This window comes from Vanellus vanellus (genome assembly GCF_965231255.1).
Source record: "Vanellus vanellus genome assembly, contig: HAP1_SCAFFOLD_33, whole genome shotgun sequence".
NCBI classification, from domain to species: domain Eukaryota; kingdom Metazoa; phylum Chordata; class Aves; order Charadriiformes; family Charadriidae; genus Vanellus; species Vanellus vanellus.
Window position 1 is genome coordinate 183,591 of NW_028128339.1, and position 17,695 is coordinate 201,285.

The 17,695-nt window shown below is 50.1% G+C and overlaps 1 protein-coding gene across 1 annotated transcript in view; it reads left to right on the forward strand.

Moving 5' to 3' along the window:
- Nucleotides 1-644: 644 nt before the first annotated feature.
- Nucleotides 645-17,695, forward strand: part of LOC309684573 (olfactory receptor 14J1-like) — a gene marked incomplete at both ends in the record, with an annotated part of 39,514 nt that continues 22,463 nt past the window's right edge. The window contains one exon of the mRNA XM_082500460.1: nucleotides 645-1,580. Within this exon, the coding sequence (XP_082356586.1) occupies nucleotides 645-1,580 (936 nt within the window). The remainder of the gene's footprint in view (nucleotides 1,581-17,695) is intronic.

Sequence of the window (17,695 nt, forward strand, 5' to 3'; positions counted from 1 at the left end):
CACACATATTCAGTTGTTTGGTTTTTTTTTGAATAAGTACTTTGTGTGTGAAGTCATCTTCAAGGCAGCCCAAGTGAGTGTAGGGCAGATGGGAAAAAACTGATGGACACTGCAGCTCTCCTGACTCTGCTCTAAGCTACAGGGAGCTGAGCCTTTTTGCTTGTCCTGTCTCAAGACACTTCACATTTTCAGTCATAAAATGAGGATTTCTACCCTGCAAAAGAATACTCACCAGATGTGATGGTGGAAAATAAAAAAACACAGACAAAATTGTTATGAATACATGCTAAGCCTCTGCTCTGCAGCCAACACTCTGGAGAGTCACTTGTGCACATACTGAACTTTTCCATCAACGGCGGATTACATCTGACACCCCTTGTGACCGTGGGAGCTGTCACACAGCAGGTCCCTTGTACCCACTGCAGCAGAGCAGGGCTGAGTCCTCAGCAACACACAGGCAGAGGTCCTGCTCCTCACACCACACTCAGCCAGCACCAACCAGAGATCGGAAATGCATTTCAACTGGGGTGATTTCTGTGGAAAATTCAGTGGCCTGGCTCACAGAAGTCTGTCATAATTTTTTTCTTTTATTCTTTTTTTTTCTTTCTTTCTTTTAACAGAGCCTCCATGCCAAGAAACAGCCAATGCCCAATAGCAGCTCCATCACAGAGTTCCTCCTCCTGGCATTCGCAAACAAGAAGGAGCTGCAGCTCTTGCACTTCTGGCTCTTCCTGGGCATCTACCTGGCTGCCCTCCTGGGAAACAGCCTCATCATCACTGCCATCGCCTGCGACCGCCGCCTCCACACCCCCATGTACTTCTTCCTCCTCAACCTCTCTCTTCTTGACCTAGGCTCCATCTCCACCACTGTGCCCAAAGCCATGGCCAATTCTCTGAGGTACACCAGGGCCATCTCCTATGCAGGATGTGCGGCACAGGTCTTTATGTTTCTCTTCTTGCTTGGAGCAGAGTGTGCCCTGCTCACCATCATGTCCTATGACCGCTACATTGCCATCTGCCAACCCCTGCACTACGGGACCCTCCTGGGCAGCAGAGCGTGTGTCCGCATGGCAGCAGCTGCCTGGGGCAGTGGGTTTCTCAATGCTGTGCTGCACACAGCCAATACGTTTTCACTGCCCCTCTGCCAGGGCAATGCCCTGCACCAGTTCTTCTGTGAAATCCCCCACATCCTCAAGCTCTCCTGCTCACACTCCTACCTCAGGGAAGTTGGGCTTCTTATATTAAGTTGTTTTTCTGCTTTTGGATGTTTTATTTTCATTATACTGTCCTATTTGGAGATCATCAGGGCTGTGCTGAGGATCCCTTCTGAGCAGGGACGGCACAAAGCCTTTTCCACATGCCTCCCTCACCTGGCCGTGGTCTCCCTGGTTTTCAGCACTGCCGTATTTGCCTACCTGAAGCCCCCCTCCATCTCCTCCAAATCTCTGGATCTGGTGGTGGCTTTGTTGTACTCGGTGATGCCTCCAGCATTGAACCCCCTCATCTACAGCATGAGGAACAAGGAAATCAAGGATGCATTGCAGAAACTATGTGAATATACTCTACTTCAGATTTATAAGGTGACCATTAATCCACTAGGGTTCCCATGGTATTTCACAAAGACATGGACTAACTTTTCTTCATATGTGTCTATCTCTTTCCTTTCTGGTCTTTTACTTTTCATTTTGTTTGGTTGGTTTTTTGTGCTTTTTTCTTGACATCTGATATGGTTTTCTTGGCCTCTTGCTTAATTTTTTTTTTCGTCTTGGATCCTGTCACTTCACATCTCCTCAGCGGCTTGGTGAGCAGCCCCAGCACGCAGGAGGGGTTCAGGAGGCAAATACCCAGCTGCCCCATGGACAATCAGCCCCGGGGCCACTGGGGCTGCCCCTGGCTGCCTCGCTGGGCACTCTGAGTCTGCCGCCTGCGAGTCGGGGCTGCTGCTTCCCTGCAGCCATGGCCAAGGACAGCAGCAGGACGTGGCTTTTCAGTGCTGGTGTCTCCTCACTCCACACTGTCTTCTGTGCCCTGGCCATTGTGTTACCCCTAGGATCTCGTGTAACTTGTTACAGTCCCATTGCCTCTACAGTGGCATCCCTGTGGCTGGAGGCAGGAGCAAGCCACGTGAACCAGTATGAGAGAGAGGAGTCCGGTCTGTGCCCTTGGTGGCATGGACAGACTGAGAAGGTGTCCAGGGCATTCATCACCCCCAGCCTCTCCCCTTGGCTCCTTCCAGCACTGGCCACTCATCCCAGTTCATGGATGAGGTTTGCTCTGCAGCTGTCTCCTGCTCATCTTGGTGCCAGTGTCATAGGAGCATCCAGCCCTGCCTGCCCTTTGCCCTTGCCCAGAGCTCAGCACGGTGGGGGCCATTGGACCATGTGCGGGGCAGCGGGGCTGGGCCAGCGCAGGGACAGGGCGCTGACAGGGGCCTGTGTTTGAATCCTCCTCTCTTCTGTGTGACCACCTAAAACAAGTCGGGGGAACATCTCCTCCACTCTGTTGGCTACAAGGTGAGCCTGGGAGGCACTGCCTCAGACAGCTCTATGTTACCCATGAAGCTCACTGCATCCAGCTTCAACCTCCTCAAAGGCTGTGCTCTAGACTCTGACCCTCCTACTTATAGGTTTGGGCGTCAGGGAGCTGAATGACACCTGTGACTATGAAATACATTCCTGGTGTTCATGGGCAGCGAGGAATTTCTCCTTCTGGTGCATTCTCATGTCCCATGGACTCTTGACCGGGAATTTGTATCCTCTTGTTTCAGATAACTACTGTTCAGATGTCTGTCCAGTCTTCATATGACAGAGCGTTTTCACCCACCTCCAGTGTAGTTCCTCCTCCCAGCACTTTTCAATCCCTTGGGTCCTTCTTTGCCTTGACCTCCAGGAACCTGCTCGGCCCCCACACCGCCTGGCTATTAGCTCCCTCCTGTGATCTTTCCGAGTGAACCCTCTTCCAAGCTGAAGTTCAAAGGGTCGATTGGAGGCTGTACATTACCACACACACTCTGAACTCCTTTGCAGCATGCTAGGCAAATCCTCTGTGCTGGTTGAAATACATCACAAGCTCTTCCTGGGAAGGTTGAGCTGCCAAAGCAAGCCTGCGGATGATTCTTGCCGTGTTTTCAGGTCACAGGGGCAGCTCACAGGGCTCCATGGAGGCCTCCTCTCTCCAGACACCTCACTTGAGACAACTTCTTTCTCTCCATTAACAAGAAAGGCAAGTCTAGACACCTGGATTCCACACAAACATCTGCACTGAGGTGTCGGATGTTGTGGGAGAGCAGTGTGCTGCCTTTCTTCACCTCAAATGGAGTCCCTCTGCATTTACTATGGAAGGCACAAAGGGGGAGTGTGCATAGATGATCTAGAGACCCCTTTAAGTAGACACTGGAACACTGATGTGTTCACACGAGGGCAAATTTGGCCATGCAGGAACAGGGTGTTTCCCTGAAGTTGTTCTTTCCCTGGAGCTGGTGCCCTGCTCACCAGCATGTGGTGAGAGAGCTCAGCAACTTAGTAGGAGGCTGACTGTGCAGAGTGAGGTGGGTATGAACATGCCTGGTCGGGGAGGATTTTAAGGGCACAGGGCTCCCTGTGAGACATACAAATAATGGGTTGTTTCTTTTTTATGCTGCAGGCCTCAATACAATAGAAATGTTTAGAAAATTTTAATAAAAATGAAACAATGAAAAAATCAGGAAATATTTAAATGAAGTATAAGCTTTAATACACTTTTCACAGAATCACAGAATCACAGAATTATCAGAGTTGGAAGGGACCTCTAGAGATCATCTAGTCCAACTCTCCTGCTAAAGCAGGATTGCCCAGAGCACATTACTCAGGACTGCATCCAGGCGGGTCTTGAAAATCTCCAGGGAAGGGGACTCCACAACCTCCCTGGGCAGCCTGTTCCAGTGCTCTGTCACCCTCACCGTAAAGAACTGTTTCCGTGTATTTGAACGGAACTTCCTGTGTTCTAACTTGTGCCCATTGCCCCTCGTCCTGTCACTTGGAACCAATGAAAAGAGCCTGGCTCCATCCTCCTTCAACCCACCCTTTAGATACTTGTATGCCATAATAAGGTCTCCCCTCAGCCTTCTCTTCTCCAGGCTAAAGAGTCCCAGCTCTCTCAGCCTTTCCTCATAAGGGAGGTGCTCCAAGCCCTTAATCATCTTAGTTGCCCTTCGCTGGACTCGCTCCAGCAGTTCCCTGTCCCTCTTGAACTGGGGAGCCCAAAACTGGACACAGTATTCCAGTTGTGGCCTCACCAGTGCCGAGTAGAGGGGGAGAATGACCTCCCTCGACCTACTGGCCACACTCTTCCCTATGCAGCCCAGGATTCCATTGGCCTTTTTGGCGACAAGGGCACATTGCTGGGCCATGGATAATTTACTGTCTACGACAGCTTTTTTCAGCTTTTAAAAATGTCTTGTGTTCTTTTACTCTTAGTTTAGCTTGATTTGTTTGATATACCAGTCTGTGAGGGGTGTCACGAATATTTTCTGTCCCTCTTTTGATGAGGATAGTGATCTTCAGAGCCTGGGTGAGCGCAGCTGCACAAATACAGATGTCTTCAGTCACAGGGACGCAGACGCCTGGTGCCCGTGCAGGTGTCCTGGCACCCTCTGCCCAGCCTCTATCAGCAGCTCCCAAGGGGCTCTGGTCTCCTGCAGGTCCCATGTGACAGTGGCCTGTCCCAGACCAACACCTCAGCTATGCTGGGGCCTCTACAGGTGGCCCTGGATGTCTGTGGTGAGAGCTGAACTCTGCCTGGAACTGCTTGCAACTTCTCAAAACACATGAGCACCTTTTCATCAGCCAAGATGACGGTATATTTTTTTATAAAATGGCAATGCTTTCCCACAGTGCCAGAATGGGAATTTCCAGGAAGTGTATTAATCGAAGGAGAAGAAATCTTGGCCTCCCCCTGTACTTGCGTTGCAGGACTTTGCCCATGATCCTGTGTATTTAATCTCCTGACTCTTTCCACCTGTCCTGACAAAATGACCAGGTCTAAAGGCACCTTCTCAGCAGGCCATCTGGACCTATGCCCTTCCCATTGCTCTCCAGTTTCCCTTTCCCCTTACTCCTTACTCACTCAGATCCCTCTCAGCTACGCAGGTGCTGCTTTTAGCTCCAGGGAGTTAGAAGCCCGCCCTTGTCTTTCAGCAGTCTAACCATTTCTTCAGCCAAATGCTTCAGTGTATCTCTACCTATCCTTTCCCATCTATGTCTCTCCAATATTTCTTGTGAGGTTATCCCTTTCGGATGTTGACTCTCACTGGAGGAGTTTCACCAGGTTGAAGAAGTCCACGTCCCTCACCATCCTGACACAGGCCACATGCTTTAGGACCCAGACCTCAAAAAAATGAAATTCCGCCTGAACTCAATAAAACAGATTTCTGCATCAAGGGCACATGACACTGTCCCAGTCTTCCCTGAGAGGCTGTGGAGTGTCCATTCATGGAGATGTTCAAAACCAAACTGGACATGGTCTTAAGCAATCAGAGCTGTCTGACATCCTTTAGGCAGGGGGGTTGAAGGAGACAATCTCCAAAGATCCCTTGCAAATCTACATGATTCTGTGAGGACATGAAAGTCCAGCAAAAGGCTTTATGTCTAGGATAGATGCTTGTGAGGTGCCTTCTGCCTGAGAACCCAATAGCCCAGCAGAAGGCGTATGGCCTGAACGATAATTGTGAGGGCACTGCTGCCGGACAACCTGAGAGACCATGAGCAAACTCAGAGGGGTTCCAAGTCATGTGTTTCAGAGCACCTCTTAAGGCAGCACAGGGTTTTTGACCTGGCTTGGTACTTGTGAGGTCCCAAGTATGGAACATGCCAGCAGCAGGAGTGTGTATGTAACATACAACACATGACATGCCAGCATGTTTGGAACATGTCAGCAGCTAGAGGTTGCTTGTGAGGTCACTGCTGCTTGGGCAATGGATTGGCCAGCAGCAGGCTCATGACTGGGATCTGTTTGTGAAGTCATCTCCTTCTGAATACCTTTTTAGGCCTGGATCAGGTTTGTAGCTGTGTTAGGTTTCCCTGAGGGGAAACTGTCACACCGGTGTCCTTCACTCAGCGTCATGCCCCCCACATCCCACTACCCCAGCAAGAGCCCCAAGCCATGCATGAGGGACAGCATCTGCCTTCCCTGGGCCTGGGGCTCAGGGCTCGGCCTTTCTGCTTCAGAAAGCGAAGGCAGGGTTTTCTCAGCCGCACAGCTGCCCCCACGGGGCCTTTGCCTACCTGCAATCATGGCTTCCAGTTGTCCGCTCTAACGAGTCCCTGGGGAGGCTTTGTCAGTAACCACCTTCAGTGGGGCTCAGAAAGACTTCAAGGTACTTTTTCTCTGCTGACTGTGACTTCTTCATGAGAGGTTTGTGCAATCTCATCTCAGTACCTGAGGTTCAAGGACTCGGCAGCAAGTACACCATGGGGCTCATTGCAGTAAAGAAAGCCCTAACAAACCATGTCTCTTCCTGTAATTTTTCCTCTGCTTCTAATACCTCTTATTTTCAATGGTGTAGCTTATAATTTTTCAGTGTAGAGGAGTGGTGATTGCAGCACTCTCTGATGTTGATCCAGGGTCTCTCCTGAGGAGATCTGGACCAGTCAGAGAAGCTGTCCCTTGAGGTCTGACACAGCATGGACACCCTTGCTCCACACCTCCCCAACCCCACCATGTCTCTCCTCAGCCACCTGGGACAGGCCTCCCTTTGCCTCACATCACACTTCTCCACCACACTCTGCAGCTGGAGGTTACAGCTCCTTTGCACCAGCGCCCACTGCTTTCCTTAGAGACCTGGCGGCACCATGGCAAAGAGGGACTTTACCTTGAACAAACAAAATAAAACTGATAAGATTCAAAATTAAACTAAAACACACTCCTCAACTGTACACCAACTAGAAGCTGCCACCAATGAGGTTCATGTTCCACAAGGCATATCCACGCAAGAAATGTTTTAGGCAGAAATCAAATTATAAAATCAACAAAATTAAAGTGTTGTCTAAAGACAGAAATCCACAGTCTAATTAAAGACAGGCAGGCTATTAAGTGTCTGAAGCTCAAAGTAGAAACAGCATTGTTGAGAGGTGTCCGAAAGATAAAAGAGGAAGGAGAAGAGAAATCACAAGAACAATCGCAAGTGCTTCTGTGCAGATGTGCTGCTGGAAAGGTGCCTTTGGACATTTTCAGTTTAGTTCAGAGAAATGGAACCATGTGAAAGATGAGGGAGATTAAATGCAGAGCCTGAGAGAGTTCTGACAATGCAAACAGAGGGGAAGGACAAAACCTCTCCCCCTTGCTATCAATGCACATCCTGAAAACTCCTTATTTTTCATCTCATGGCAAAACACTGACATTTTATTAGAAGTATTCACTTGTTTCAGCTGATGAGGTCGTACTCATACACGTGTCAAAATGTCTCAGGCTTCCAGGCAGTGCTCCACTGTCTGACCATCAGTACCCAGTGGTACCTCCAGAGGAACCCGTGTCTCTGAAGGACATGCCTGGGCCTGACCGCTGTCCCAGAGGAGCTGCTGGATACCGGAGCCCCTGGGAAGCTGCAGCTGGAGCCTGGGAAGATGGTCCTAGGCACCTTCACTGGCACCATGTGCCCGTGTCCCTCCTACTGCATCCCATCCCAATTCTGTTGTCATTTGCCTTTGCAAACAGAGACAGTACACAAAATCCCCCAGAGATCAGTATCTTCATAGAATCATAGAATGGTTTAGGTTGGAAAGGACCTTGAAGATCATCGAGTTCCAACCCCTCTGCCATAGGCAGGGACACCTCTCAGTAGACCAGGTTGACCAAGGCCACATCCAGCCTGGCCTTGAACACCTCCAAGGGATGGGGCCTCAACAACCTCTCTGGGCAACCTGTTCCAGTGCCTTACCACCCCCAAAGTGAAAAATTTCTTCCTAATGTTTAATCTGAACCTGCCCTCTTCCAGTTTAAAGCCGTTCCCCCTCGGCCTATCGCTACATGCCCCAGTAAAAAGTCCTTCCCTACCTCTCCTGTTGGCTCCCTATAGGGACTGGAAGGCCACAATAAGATCTCCTCAGAGTCTTCTCTTCTCAAGGCTGAACAACCCCAACTCTTTCAGCCTCTCCTCATAGGAGAGGTGCTCCAGCTCTCGGATCATCTTTGTGGCTCTCCTCTGGACACGCTCCAGCAGGTCCATGTCCTTCTTATGTTGTGGACTCCAGAGCTGGATGCAGTACTCCAGGTGGGGTCTCACGAGAGTGGAGTCGAGGGGCAGAATCACCTCCTTTGACCTCATGGCCACGCTCTTTTGATGCAGTCCAGGATACGGTTGGCCTTCTGGGCTGCGATCGCACACTGCTGGCTCATGTTGAGCTTCTCGTCAATCAGCACCCCCAGGTCCTTCTCCTCAGGGCTGCTCTCCAGCCATTCCCCGCCAAGCCTGTATTTGTGCTTGGGGTTGCCCTGACCCAGATCACAGAATCACAGAATAGTCAGGGTTGGAAGGGACCTCTGGAGATCATCTAGTCCAACCCCCCTGCCAGAGCAGGGTCACCTACAACAGGTTGCACAGGAAAGCATCCAGGCGGGTTTTGAATGTCTCCAGAGTGGGAGACTCCACAACCTCTCTGGGCAGCCTGTTCCAGTGCTCCACTACTCTCAAAGTGAAGAAGTTCCTCCTCGTGTTAAGATGGAACTTCCTATGTTCAAGCTTGTGCCCATTACCCCTCGTCCTATCAATGGGCACCACTGAAAAAAGACTCCTCCCATCCCTCTGGCATCCTCCCTTTAAGTATTTGAAAGCATTAATAAGATCCCCCCTCAGTCTTCTTTTCTCTAGACTAAAGAGACCCAAGTTCCTCAGCCTTTCCTCATATGAAAGATGTTCTAATCCCCTAATCATCTTCGTAGCCCTTTGCTGGACCCTCTCCAGCAGTTCCCTGTCTTTCTTGAACTGGGGAGCCCAGAACTGGACGCAGTACTCCAGATGCGGCTTCACCAGGGAGGAGTAGAGGGGGAGGATGACCTCCCTCCACCTGCTGGCCACACTCTTTTTGATGCACCCCAGGATGCCATTGGCCCTCTTGGCCGCCAGGGCACATTGCTGGCTCATGGTCATCCTGTTGTCCACCAGGACTCCCAGGTCCCTTTCCACAGAGCTGCTCTCCAGCAGGTCAGCCCCCAACCTGTACTGATGCATGGGGTTATTCCTCCCCAGATGCAGTACTCTACATTTACCCTTGTTGAATTTCATTAGGTTTCTCTCTGCCCAACTCTCCAGCCTGTCCAAGTCCCTCTGGACGGTTATGTTTCCTCTTTTTCAGTCTGCAGGAACCTTGCCAGACCACCACGACTTCTCAAATATGATAGCTAGTGGCTTAGCGATTTCATCTGCCAGTACCCTCAGGACCCGCGGATGTATCTCATCAGGTCCCATGGACTTGTGCATCTTCAGGTTCCTCAGGTGGTCTCGCACTTGATCTTCACTTACAGTGAGCAGTTCTCCATTTTCCCAATCCTGGCCTTTGCCTTCTGTGTCACAGGCAGTGTGGCTGCAAGTACTGGCCATTTTTCTCATTCAGCAATGTCCAAAGCCAGCTGGATGGCTGTCACCTCTGCAAACTGGCTCGATTCACCTTGTCCTTCAGTGGCTTCTGCGTCTCCTTGTGCAGGTTTCCACACACGAGGAAACTTCCCAGCCTGGCACAGCCCTCTGGCTATTACCCACTGCTGCCCTGCCATGGGGATGGTGATGAAGTGGCAATACGTATCCCAAAGGTGATTAAAAGAGGACCAGTCAATACTGGGAGGGTATCAGGGCATCCACTTTGTACCTTAGGTGGAGCAGTCTGTACTGGAAGGGGATTAGGACATCCTGTTTCTACTGGGACGTGGCACAGGCTTTACTCGGAGGGGCCCAAGTGACCCAGTTTGTACTTTGATATTTTTAATATAATACACAGAATCTTGGTTGTATCGATTGGTCAGCTTGAACAATACAAATAGACTCACTATTTTTCATCATTTTTAGTTTCAGTCTGTTCTGTTTCCTGGCTCTCAGAAAATGCTGTCCCTGTACTGTAATAGTTTTGCTGTAAATATTATGGGTAGATATAAATTCCTAAGGAAAAGAGTATCTTTTCTGATTTTCTTCTAATTAAGTGTAAATTATTTTCATGAACTTCATATTCTTTCTTAAAGTCTACATTTTGTGCTTAGTAGTAGTGCTCCTGTGGGAGCTGGTACGGGGGCACTTGAGCAGCAGTCGGTGCCTACATTTGGGGAGCTTTGTAACCTGGCTAAATAACACTAAAAAGTTACAGGGGAATCACGAGGCTGTTTTTCTCAGAGCAGCCACCAACAGCGTGTAGGTACAGGGTCTGGCAGACTCTGAGCTGTGGCGAAGTGAAGGCTGAGGGCAGCGGTGGAGCAAGGGACCAGGGAGGACCAGGACCCCCTTCGCTGTGAGGGGGTTCACAGCCGGTGCCAGGTCACCCCTGCATCTGTGATGTCACTTTGGTGCACGTTCCAGAGCCCCCAGCCAGGCAGGGGTTGAGAGACGCTGTTGGAGGGAGGGCATGGACAAAGCGCTGTAGCACTTCCGGGAGAAGCACCTTCCGCAGGCTGTGACGTGGGCGATAGCTTGGCTCTCGGCAACACTCATCCTCACCCAGGGAGAGGAAGATGAGTGCTGTGCTTTGCACCATCTTCAGTGAGCTTTGCCTGGAGGAGAGACTCTGCGATGTGGTTATCAGTCTGGGTGGCATTGAGTTCAATGCTCACAAGAACATCCTCTGTAGCTGCAGTCAATACTTCAGGTCAGTGCTTGGAACAAGAGGGGATGGGGACACACAGCATTTCCCAGGCTGTGTCATGCTGCCTTAGTGTCTCTCCAGCACTTCCCTCAGCACGAAAACTCTCCTCCAGCACTTCCCCATAGTGCTGGTGCCTCCCTGGACACTGGAATTCGTTCCCAACCCAAGATCTCACAGCAGCACTGGAAGTGGTGTCTGACGAACCCCTAGATGCGGTGCAGGGCTGGAGCGTGGCCAGCCGGGCTTGTCTGCCATGGGGCAGGAGGTGTTCCTTCCCCACACACCGTCGTTCTCTGGTGGTCTTGTTGAAGCAAGGGGGGCACTGGCCCTGTGGCTCTCTGTGCACAGCCGGAGGCGGTGACTCCTTGTTAAAACAACCAGCTCGTAACACATGAATTAATAAACCCCACAGCCTCCCAGCGTGGCTACTGCGCGTGCCCAAATTGGTGCCCCGGGAAGGAGGCACAGGGGATAACGGAGTCCGGGTTTAATGCAGCAAAGCTGCTTTTCCCCCAGCGATGCTTTGCTTTTTCCAGGGCTTTGTTTTCCACCAGCTGGAGCAACGCCGGGATGGTCGTCTATAAAATCCCCGGCACTTCACCTGAAATGATGCAGCTCCTTATCAAGTACGCCTACACCGGCACAGTACCCGTCACGGCCGACAATGTTGAACGTTTGCTGATAGCGGCCGACCAGTTCAACATCATGGGCATCGTCAGACTGTGCTGCGAGTTCTTAAAGTCCCAGCTGTGCTTGGAGAACTGTGTCGGCATCTGGAGATTCACCGAGTATTACTACTGCCCTGACCTGCGAGAAGCAGCCCATGCATTCATCCTCCACCACTTGGAGGGGGTGACCAGGGTGTCGAGGGAGTTTCTGCAGCTCTCTGTCAACGATCTCCAGCGCATCCTGCAGAAGGAGGAGCTCCGTGGGAAAGAAGAGGCCGTGTTTGAGGCCATTCTGCAATGGATGGCTCATGACCCGCACAACAGGAGGCAGCAGGTTGCAGTCTTGCTGGGATGGAAAGAGTGGAAGGGGGAACAGAAGGGATTTATTTAAAACAAGGAAACTCTAGGTTGTTCTTAGTTTAAAATAAATAAACTCAGCATTGGTGACAGTTAAGACTTTGCTTGAAACTTTTGAAATCCCGTCTTCGCACAGGTGTGAATTTGTAGTTCATATTCACTGTACGTACACATCACTCAACCAAATCCAATTGATTGTCGGCACTTGCATGGTTTCAAGAAGGCACACATACTGACACTGACTATATGGAAATGATCAGGTATCTATTTCCTATGAGTGCCCAGGCCACAGTTGTGTGAGGCATTGCACAAGCAACCAAAATCAACGCACTGCTGCGGCAAAGGCCAACAGCTTCCTGGGCTGCATTAGGAAAAGCATTGTCTCCAGCTGGAGGGAGGTGATCCTCCTCTTCTGCTCAGCACTGGTGAGGCCACATCTGCAGTGCTGTGTCTGGTGCTGGGCTCCGCAGTGCAAGGAAGCTCTTGACCTCCTAAAGGAATTCCAGCAAAGGGTCTCAAAGCTGATTTAAGGGGTGGCAGCATCTTTCCTAGGAAGGAAGGCCAAGAGATCAGTAGTGTGCTCAGAAGTGTCTGCAAACTGCAGCGTGTCAGCCAGCAGAGCTAGACCTTGTCATTCATGGCAGGATTTCATGTGCTAGGGCTGTTGCAGCAGCAGCTGTAGTGATTGAGAGAGCAAGAAATGTGGTCCTGGGGCACCTCCTGACGCTCACGGTTCATTCCTGCCTCCTTCATCCTCCTCTGCAGAGTTCAAGCGACTGTGGGTGTGCCCCAATTGGGAAGTGCATTGAAGTGCATTGGTTTATGGCAATAAATGGAGGTGGTCGTTGGCCTCTTTGGCTGAACTCTCCGTCCCTGCCCCAAGGTCCACTCAGAGTCCCCAAGATGTCCCCTGCCTTGGCTGCCCTGCGGTGTGGGCAGCCGGGCGCCCCAGGGCAAAGCCCGCTGCGTCTGCCCCGGGCTGTGTGGCCTTGGCTGGCTGCGGAGAGGAGGGGAGAGCGGGGGCGACAGCCCGTGGGGTGACAGGAGGGCCAGCAGGCGGTGAGAGGCATGGGGGGTGGCAGGATGGGCCCAGGGCTGTGGGGAGAGCCAGCACTGGCCCAGGGGCTGCCAGGAGGTGACTCTGGGTGGTGAAGGCCCCGGGGGGAACAGGAGGGACACCAGAGACTTGGGGGAACAGGAGACCCAGCGGGGACAGGCTGGGGGGACAGCAGCGGCCTGGGGCGGCGACAGGCCTTTGGTCACAATGGGCGTGAGGAGTGGGGGGGCGGGGGCGGCGTGCCGTGTCCCCATGGCCATAGTGACCGGTCAGGCCTGGCAGTGCTGTGTGCCAGAGAGGGAGCAGAGGCCATGCTGGGCTCAGCAAGGTAAGATGATATGAAATGTCAGAGGATACCTTAGAAGAACAAACTTGCCAGATTTCTTTGAAAGCTGGTGGAGAGCGCTGAAAGGGACAGAAATAGAATGGATGGGGAGTTTGAGGAAAAAGTGGTTTGGGCGACTTAATGTTGTCTTCAACTTATTTTACTCCACTGCATTCGAGAACTGGTTTTGTGGCGGTTGCAGAAACTGCTCACCAGCAACATTTTGGATCCAGAGTGTATCTGTGAGTTATAATCTACACATGCCCTTGAAAGCCATCTTGCACAGGAGTGTTCTCCATATCTAAATTACACTTTGGAATTTCTTTTTAATGTGACTTCTTTTCTACACCAAAGAATTGTCATTCAGGTGCTACTGAGCATCATTTCATCATTAATTTCTGACCGTATCTTTTTCCCTGGTACTACGAGTTAACCATATCAGGGCAGTACTGAAGTGTTACAGTAGAACATTTATGGTGAATATACATAATCAGTGTTCTTAGAGAAGTCATCAATTCTTTTAAATCTAGTAAATGGTGCTTGTTTCTCAGAGATCATAATGGTTTCATATTACCCAGTATGATATTTCAGTTCGGTAATCTGTCGTCTTGATAAGTTTAAATGTGATTAAAGACTTGGGGATGGGACTTCTCCGAAACAGAAAGACCTGTAACGTGTTTTCATTCCTTAAACGTTACATTCCCCCCACCCCTGCCCTTCCTGCCGGTGGTTCTGTGACACTCTTACAACAGTCTTTTCTTTAAAATGGGTACTCATGGGTGTTTTTCTCTTTTTCATGTATTAAAGCTTAAACAGAATAATACATACGCTGCAGTAACTGTAACTTCAGGCCGAACCTTTAGATGTAAAGATCTATGTACGTTGGACGTAAAGATCACTGTTTATCTCCAGGTATTTCTACTGTTTTCAGGAGAACATCTGACAGGTCTTAACAGCTCAAAGTGAGGGGTCCTAGGGATGCCATGAGATTGTGTGACATGTAGGTAGAGCTGTTTCAGAAGTCTTGAGTTTTTCTGGTAATATTGAATAAAATTGTCAGGACCTTTTAAAAAATGCTGAATTGTCATTAAGGGCTTTGCTGCAGAAGGGTCTCTGCATTTTGTCTTCAGTTGCTGATGTACTTTCAGTTTCACAAGCGCTAGCAGGCTGAGTGGCCAACTGGCTGATGTCACTGCTGTAATAGTTGGGTCTGTGTAAAACAGAGCCTTCAAAGCAGAATGTTGGATGGAAGTAATCTGTGATGGGCCCAGTTATTATCACCAGGAGAAAAAATGATCTGAAATAGACCAAACATGGGGATTCTATTATAGCAGGTGAGGAACAGAAAGGAATGTTTTTGAAGGAAACTTGATGCTCGTAAAGATATTACCCCATCAGGTGTTACTCTAATAGACATAATATCACTTTTACAAAATGTGTTGCTTTGTTTTCATATGCGTCATGGTTTGGCCTCAGCCAGCAACAAAGAACCACGCGGCCGCTCGCTCAACTCCCACAGCCATGGGCAAAATGGGAAGAAAAAGGCAAAACTCGTGGGTTGAGATAAAGGCAGTTTAACAGAACAGCAAAGGGAAGAGAAAACAATAACAATAGCACTGGTAAAGGAATATATGAACGCGATTACAGTGCTGCCGCTCACTGACCAGACCCAGACTGCCGCAGCCCGCTCCAAGCCGCGACTTCCTGCCCCCTCCCCCGGCTAGCTGCCCCCTATATCCTGGGCATGGGTCACATGGGATGGAATACCTCTGTTCCCTGCCGGTTCCTTGGGAGAATTAACCCCATCCCTACTGGAACCAGGACATTATCCACCCCTTATTCCATACCATCTACACCATGCCCAGATCTTACAGTTCCCAATGAATTACCCCCACTTTCCCCTGTCTTTTATATATGTATATGTACATATATACACATACAGATTTAATTCCCATAGTCTATGGGCCATCCTTCTAAAATGTCCGTTACTGTGGGCTCCATCTGTGAGAACAGTCCCTCAGGGCAGGTGAGATGGTGTGTGGTGCTGGTCTGTTACATGCTGCATTCAGAGCTCATGGCTGGTGTACCTGGTGCAGCCCATGCCCACAGTCCACGGGTTGAAGATGTCGGTCTCAAGGAAGTTGCTTGGCACCAGCTGCTGAGCTCAGTTCTTATTACATCATCACTGCACTTTGCTCAGTCTCATCAAAGTCCATCTATCATTGGTTTGGGTGATTCTTACTGTAGTACCATTGATAGCAATCATAGTAATGGTGACATACAGTGGCAGGGTTATTTAGCACTTCACATCATAAAATTTTATTCATTGGCTATTCTCACCCAAAATCAGATCCCCATGACGTACGCATCGGACATCCCCATCCTCTCGCATCACCCACCAAGTGCACCCAGGTCCTTGTGCAAAAGCAATCCCACAAATGGGTAGGCCTTTGCCTGAGGCAGAGCTAACCCACACTGTCTTCCTGAACATAGTCTTCATATGCACTACAGGGACTTTATCCCCTTCTACTGTACGTGGAAGTTTTGATTGGGCAGGGCCAGCTCGACTGGCAGATCCCCTGGTGTTGACTAACCAGATGGCTTTTGCTAAATGTGTATCCCAATGTTTGAAGGTCCCACCCCCCATGGCTCTCAGTGTAGTCTTTAGCAGTCCATTGTATCGTTCTATCTTCCCCGAGGCTGGTGCATGATAAGGAATGTGATATACCCACTCAATGCCATGATCTTTGACCTAGGTGTCTATGAGGCTGTTTCGGACATGAGTCCCATTGTCTCAATTCTTTCTGGGGTGCCATGTTGCCATAAGACTTGCTTTTCAAGGCCCAGGATAGTGTTTTGGGTGGTGGCATGGGGCACAGGGTACGTCTCCAGCCATCTAGTGGTTGCTTCCACCATTGTGAGCACGTGGCGCTTGCCTTGGCGGGTTTGTGGGAGTGTGATATAATCAATCTGCCAGGCCTCCCCATATTTATATTTTAGCCATTGTCCTCCATACCAAAGGGGCTTTAACCACTTGGCTTTCTTAATGGCAGCACACATTTCACATTCGTGGATAACCTGTGCAATAGTGTCCATGGTCAAGTCCACCCCTCGGTCATGAGCCCATCTATATGTCGCATCTCTTCCTTGATGGCCTGAGGCATCGTGGGCCCACCGAGCTATAAAGAGTTCACCCTTACGTTGCCAGTCCAGATCCACCTCAGCCACTTCAATTTTAGCAGCCTGATCTACCTGCTGGTTGTTTTGATGTTCCTCAGTGGCCCGACTTTTGGAGATGTGGGCATCTACATGACATACTTTCACAACCAGATTCTCTATCCGGGCAGCAATATCTTGCCACAGTTCAGCAGCCCAGATGGGCTTACCTCTGCGCTGCCAGTTGCTCTGCTTCCACTGCTGTAACCACCCCCACAGAGCATTTGCCACCACCCATGAATCAGTATAGAGGTAAAGTACTGGCCATTTCTCTCGCTCAGCGATGTCCAAAGCCATCTGAGAGGTTTTCACCTCTGCAAACTGACTCGACTCACCTTGTCCTTCAGTGGCTTCTGCAACTCGTCATGTGGGACTCCACACAGCAGCCTTCCACTTCCGATGCTTTCCCACAATACGGCAGGACTCATCAGTGAACAGGGCATGTTTCTTCTCATTTTCTGGCAGTTCATTATATGGTGGGGCCTCTTCCGTGCGTGTCACCTGTTCCTCTAGTGATATTCCAAAATCTTTGTCTTCTGACCAGTCCATAATCACTTCCAGTATTCCTAGGCGATTGGGGTTTCCCATTCGAGTTCGCTGTGTGATCAGTGCAATCAACTTACTCCACGTAGCATCAGTTGCATGATGTATGGCAGGGACCCTTTCTTTGAACATCCAGCCCAGCTCCGGCAGTTGAGGTGCTAAGAGGAGCTGTGCTTCAGTACCAACCACTTCCGAAACAGCTCGGGCCCCCTTGTATGCTGCCAATATCTCTTTTTCAGTTGGAGTGTAGCAGGCTTCGCGTCCTCTGTATCCCCGACTCCAGAACCCCAGGAGTCAACCTTGAGTCTCCCCTGGTGCTTTCTGCCAGAGGCTCCAGGTAGGGCCATTCTCCCCGGCTGCAGTGTAGAGCACATTTTTAACGTCTTGTCCCACCCGGACTGGCCCCCATGAACTATTTCCTGCTTAATTTTTTCGAAAGCTTGTCGTTGATCAGGACCCCACTTAAAATCATTCTTTTTCCGCGTCACTTGATATAGAGGGCTCACAATCAGACTGTAATTTGGAATATGCATCCTCCAAAAACCCACAACACCAAAGAAAGCTTGTGTTTCCTTTTTACTAGTCGGTGGGGACATAGCTGCTATGCTGTTGATCACATCCATTGCGACCTGACGGCGTTCATCTTGCCATTTTATTCCTAAAAACTGAATCGTCTGTGCAGGTCCCTTGACCTTACTTTGTTTTATGGCAA